The sequence below is a fragment of the Triticum urartu genome, chromosome 1 (assembly GCF_003073215.2).
Source record: "Triticum urartu cultivar G1812 chromosome 1, Tu2.1, whole genome shotgun sequence".
Lineage (NCBI taxonomy): Eukaryota > Viridiplantae > Streptophyta > Magnoliopsida > Poales > Poaceae > Triticum > Triticum urartu.
Genome location: NC_053022.1, coordinates 243,849,114 through 243,855,122, shown reverse-complemented (window position 1 = coordinate 243,855,122; position 6,009 = coordinate 243,849,114). Strand labels below are relative to the sequence as shown.

The 6,009-nt window shown below is 43.6% G+C and overlaps 1 protein-coding gene across 5 annotated transcripts; it reads left to right on the top strand.

Moving 5' to 3' along the window:
- The first annotated feature begins 885 nt into the window (after positions 1-885).
- Positions 886-5,688, top strand: LOC125555547 (tubulin-folding cofactor B-like). 5 transcript variants are annotated; one of them, XM_048718466.1, is made up of 11 exons: positions 886-1,111; positions 1,210-1,348; positions 1,431-1,549; positions 1,661-1,722; positions 1,807-1,845; positions 2,614-2,693; positions 2,764-2,852; positions 3,108-3,222; positions 3,714-3,763; positions 4,255-4,340; positions 4,448-5,688. In XM_048718466.1, exons 2-7 carry the CDS (start codon positions 1,242-1,244, stop codon positions 2,813-2,815), a joined length of 459 nt encoding a protein of 152 aa, XP_048574423.1. In that variant the 5' UTR covers positions 886-1,111; positions 1,210-1,241; the 3' UTR covers positions 2,816-2,852; positions 3,108-3,222; positions 3,714-3,763; positions 4,255-4,340; positions 4,448-5,688. The 5 variants fall into 5 exon arrangements, with proteins under 5 accessions (XP_048574423.1, XP_048574430.1, XP_048574436.1 ...); XM_048718473.1 differs by having other exon boundaries at positions 3,104-3,222; XM_048718479.1 differs by having other exon boundaries at positions 3,032-3,222.
- The last annotated feature ends 321 nt before the right edge of the window (positions 5,689-6,009 follow it).

Here is a 6,009-nt window from a genome sequence, read left to right as displayed (position 1 = left end):
TGTCGGTCGTGAACCGAGTGAGTCCAACTTCGTCGGCCAGGACAAAAGGGTTCCGGCCTCGTCGGTCATGGAAAAGGGGTAATGTCTCCAAGCCTCGTTAGTCAACGAGATAGTGCGTCCAGCCTCGTCGGTCAGGACAAATGATTTCCGACCTCATCGGTCACGGAAAGAGGTAATGTCTCCAAGCCTCGTCGGCCAAGGAGATAGTGCGTCCAGCCTCGTCGGTCACAACAAATGATTTCCTGCCTCGTCGGTCACGGAAAAGGATTGCGCTGCAAGAGACTTGCTATGAAATATCCGGCCTCGTTGGTACCGAATGATCAAATAAAGTGCATTGGTACTGTTAATCATTTTGCACATGGTGTGAACCAGTTTATCTTTAATCAGGGAATCACGGTCCTCAATGCATCACTCGATCTCCGCATAGTCTTCAGTGTGCTACCAAAGTATGTGACTTTGCCGTAGACCGGCTCGCTCACAAACATAACATGGAGCTGATGGAACTCCTCATCACACCACTCAACCACGTATGATCTTGAGTGTGCAGGGGTCCATGCACAGGGCTTCTTCACACATGATCACTGATGGCATACATACTCTGAGAATTTTACAATGCACCTCATATCGTGTCTTTGTCTACTTATAAAAATTCAGGGCCTAACTCATAATGGTTTGCCTGTGATAGTTTTCTAAGTGTAGCCGTGCCGGCCCTACACATCAGCAAGCTGATCCTGATCTCATCAAATTTTCTAGAGGTATTCTTATGTGCCGATGGGGCTGAAAATGTTACACGTCTTACTCGACTTGTTTTGTATCTCATAAAACTTGCAGCTCAAAACACCACCGCTGCATCCACGTGTCTGCTATGAATAGGGCGAGCGAGTAGAAAAAGAAAACAGCGAGAAGCAGCGAGGACCGAGCCGGCCTGCATCTCCCCCGCTCCCCCCGAGCCGTGGCACACGCACAATCCCCTCCCCTCGAACCCCGCCTCGCTCGCTTCCGTCGACAGGTGGGTGGAGGGAAAGGGAGGCGGCCGGCGATAGGGGAAGAAGCAGACCGGCCCTGATCGGCTCGCCCTCCTCCGCGCTCCGACATCCGCGTCTCGCAGCAGGTATGCCCCACCAACCCAACCCATCTCGCTTGCTTGTCTCCAGCACGGATCCCACCTCTAATGGCGGCCGGGGGTGGGTGGGTCCGCTGTGCTCGCAGACAACAATGGAGGCACTCAAGGAGAAGCGGGCATGGCCGTGGGCTCCATGCGGCTCGAGCTCCGCGATGAGGCCGGCGCCAGGGTCGCTGACCTCGGTCGCGACGCCGCACCCCTCGCCGCCTACTCCCCCTACGTTGGGTTCGTCCGTCCGCCGCCCACATCTCCTCTTGCTACCTACTGGCTGCTGCTGTTGTTGGACTGAAAGTGGATTGCTCTGTAGGTACCGGCTGCACGTCATCGACCTCGACCCCTCGTCGGTGACCTCCGGCGGGTGGCTGGAGGACACCTCATTCGTTGATAAGTACACCATGTCGGACGATGCATACGACGAGCTCGGCAGTAAGCTCAGGACACATTCTGTTTTCAGTTTACAAGATGAATCTGGCACCCAGTAGAATTCTTATCATTTGCAATCAACTCTAACATCTAAACTTTTGTGCAATTGTGCAGCAAACATCCGGAAGTTCAAAGAGAAGATGGTGTCGAAAAACCTTGTATCGGATGATAAGCAAGTAAGCTGCCCATGCTCTGGACTTCTTTGTTCCTTTCAAGGCTTCAACAGGCCTGTTTACTCTGTTTCTTGTCCTGTTTGGCAGTCAGACAATCAGATGGAGGAATTGTGTGCTAACATCAAGGTCAGTTCATTTGCTTTACACATGTTTATCAGATTGAGTTTTTCCACATCCACACGCTATGAAGTGGGATATTGCCAACTAGCCTGCTGATGTTGGCGAGATTTAATACTTCAGCTTGTTATGTATTGATGATTTAGCAGCGCTGGTCGAGCTACTGTTTTCCCCATATTTAGCGTCTGGTATGGCATCCTTGCTGGATATAATATAGTAGCTGGTAATTCTACCTTAAAATTTGTGCTGTTTGCCAGCTAGCATATTGGCTGCGGTAATTTCTACCTGTAGAAATAACCCTGATTAGTATGTATGAACCTGTGACTAAATGGGCTTGACAAACTGCTACCATTGGCTGGGTATTAAAATATTATTTTCACGGTGCATTCTGTTAACTTTGAAGGAATACGTGGACATCCTTACAATGAAAATAAGAAATTAGTTGTGTGTGTTCCTTGATTTTTGCCAGCTGGAGCATCAGTTTGGAGTGTTGCAGTGTATATTTCCTTCTATCAGCGACCTGGTTTGACTAGCAGTTTGGATAGAACACAGTGGCAATTCTTGTCGTAAAATTATGACTATCGAGCAGAGTGTAATTGACTAAGTTTAGGAGGAACACGGAGTTGTGCAAAGAAAATTGGTGACTTGTTAACAGGGTATTCTGCTTTCAGAGGAATGTGATGTACTTCTTCTGTAACTTAATAAGATGTTTTTTCACACTGTATGATCCTCCTTTTGATTTCTTCCTCCCTAAATTAATTTTTATTTTGCACCTAGGGTTTGGGTGTCCATCAGATTCTTGCGAGGACAGCAACAGCGGCCAGCGTTTGTATTTGCAGAGTTCATGAACGCCGCACGTATGCTCATCCTCCCCCATCTCTCTTTCCATCTATCTCTTCATCTACCTTACCTCTCTCTCTCAACTAGGTGCTTCTGCCTGGATCTCTTCAGTGGGGTTTCCAGCGCAGCGGCGGCATGATGACCAAGTTGAACAGCCTCATATCACACTGCATCAGGTGATTCCCTCTCAATTCTGATGTATACTTCTCTTTAGGGTGAACCATTCATGGTTCTTATGGGTGGTTGCAACTATAATGCCGAGCTGATCGAGTGGTGCAAGATTTTGTCTCAACTAATTAGGCGGTTGTTCTCTGCGGCATCTCACATCGGTTATCTTGCATTTTTTATCTCACAGAAATTGATTGCCCAAATTTCTTGACTTATTTCTGCAATTGGGGTAACTTTTTTCTTCAAATCCTTGCCGAAGGTAGCCGCGTAATATGGTCGCCGGATGGAAGTAGAAGTTCGCAGTTACAAAAGTAAAGTATGTTTTGGGCACCACTGTTGTTTCTTGCTTCACTATGTTGTTCCAGGCGGTTCTTGATGGTACGTGCTCTTGTCTGATTTTTAAAAGAGATGTTTGAAAGAGCAAATGGTTTTGGCTTTGTTATTACAAGCAAAACAGACAATAAGAAGTATATTATTTGATTATTGAGTCAATGCATTTGCCATACATTTGTAAGTATTTTCTTGCATCCTCTCTTTTCTCCAGGAATGTTGTGTAGTTTATTGATGCCCCTACATAAGACTGTAGGTCACCGTTTATGTTCATACATGTGTTCCTTTTGTTCGCCTTTCTATCTACTATGGGATAGCTGCTGACTGGGAATAATACTTAACACGGTAGCTACATGAATGTTTATGTTTCCTGTACTGTTGTTTGTGATTGAGTTAGAACATGTATGTCCTCATATTCTCACATTGCTGTCTAAAATCTGTTTACATGGAAATAACTGAAGAGCAGCAATTTTATTTCCCTGTATGTGTGTGTGTATGCGCACGGTTTGTTGCCGATGTTTATAATGGTTTGTTTGCAGGACAAGCCCGAGCCTCCTCCAGAAAGGTTGTCTTCCTGACGCCACCCAAGGTACTATTGTGCAGCGTCTTTTATATCAACACAGCCACATAGCTTCTATTTGATAAACATGGCTGATTGTTTTGTTATTTTTGGCATCAACTAAGTGACAGAATGCTTGTAGAAGGTGTTAGCATATCATCGTTTAGGCATTTCGCAATTCATAGTGGTGTCAAGTGTTAATTATGTAACCATGTTGTAGTTGGCATAGTTTTTGAGAGAACACAATTAAACTTGTTGAGTAATTATTTGATTTGTTTTGATATTCCAAATCGAATTCCATAACTTGCATGATTCTCTAAGTTTGGGTGTACCTACAAAATTCTTAAATTCTGTCTCGGTCTATGTGATGCGCCCTATGAATGCTAGACCATTCCCTTATTTGCGCTGCTTCTATAGGCACGGTTTAACGGAGCATGCTTGTCTGTACTTTATTCTGTGGATTTTATGGTGTGTACATTGGATATTACTAGGCTGACATGATGAACTTACTGTTGTATCAGGATCTGACCACCTCAGTTAGGTGTTCTCCATCCACATAGGATTGAGTGACAAGGACATTGATGCTCTTTCTGGTGGTCACACCCTGGTATGTCCAACTGATCAGTTGTCCGCCAGTTTGGTGAGATTGATGTTCATATTTGTTATAGATAAATTGCTGAAAGTGTTTAACACCCCTTTAACTTTTGTGCATAGGTGTGCATGTCTTATGTATGGCGCCAAGTTTGTATGCTTACTGCCGCTACAAAGAATGCTGACAAAGCTTCCAGAATAATGCTATATTATGCTGCGAGAAGCACAAGTTCCTCTCTTATCCTGTCTGTTATCCATTTCTTTTGCTCGAGGAGCCAACCATGCTGACAAAACGCTAGAAGGCATGAATCTGAATTTCTTACTTCTGTATACATACAGAAAACTACATTATTCATGACATCATTACATTTCTTTGTTGCACATTGAACTATTAATGGCACCTTCTTCTTTGAGTATAAATTATATTAAGGAAGTTCTAAGTACTAAATTGGAAATACTTTCTTTGTGTACTTGCTCTAGACGGGCTCTCTTGTATTGATGTTTTTCCAATATAGAGTTCCATTCAATGTTGATCTCCTACGAGGAGCATGCTATTTGAACTGAAACGGTGAAACCACAAGTCGACATAATCTAATTTTAGTTAAATGACAAAGAGGACATTTTCTACCATGTACGGGTGATGCACGTGTTTCCAATGTAGGGTCTAATTTAATTTAGTCCTTTTGATCACCCATGCTAAATATTGAATGAGTCAACTAGGAGGAGTTTAAGCCAAGCTAAACTGAAATCATAATTAAACATAAGCTCTTTTCAGTTAAATGGCACAGAGGGCCCTCTTCTACCATGTAAATTAAATTGCATATTTACGCATGTTATACCTTGTTTGCAATTTCTGTTTACTGAACTATATCCATGAGACTAATCAAAAGAGTATTTACTATTTTTGCACCAATTATTATTTTTGTTACATAACCACGTGCTGATAGCGCAAAAGCGGACTGAGTTAGCTTATTTACGTACCGTGATCACCGCTGGAGCCACTCAGGCTTGCAAACAGTGATCTACACGCCAATTGTCGCATCATGCTAGGAACCAACAAGAGAGCCACCGTAACAACCAACTGGTCTGAGTTCCGCCGCCTTGCAAAAATCCATGAAGGAGACATGTGTGCCTTTCGTTTCAAGGTCAGCACAAAGCAGCACCCGGTTCTTATCGTCCATTGCCTTTATATGAAGCATCGATAGCAATGGAAGTCGTATTTAAATATCATCTAGCATTCTAAGGACTACTAATCAAGCTCTGTAATAGGAGGAAACCTTCCTCTGTTTTTCGACGATCCTATCTGTTGCTTTTGAACAGCTACCACCTATGCTTTTACCTATATAACCTCTGTTGTTGTTCCTCATCGATCTATTAATATGCATAATGCCACCCTTATTTATAATTATCTGTTTTACTACTTTCTCTGTTTCAAACATTGAGTACTCACCAGCAACAACAAATATGCTAAGCAAGGAAGAGGCATGCCGTACCTGGCAGCATCCACCTTCCACTCAAGGGATATAGCACTATCATTGAGCATAGAGTGTTCCAGGAGAAACAGTAATCATGAACAGAATATAATGCATATGTACCACATAAGTATTTATTATTTTGATCTGTGTCTGAATTTTCCTATTACCACTCTCACAATACTTGGCTTGCTGTCACCCTTTGCGCCATTG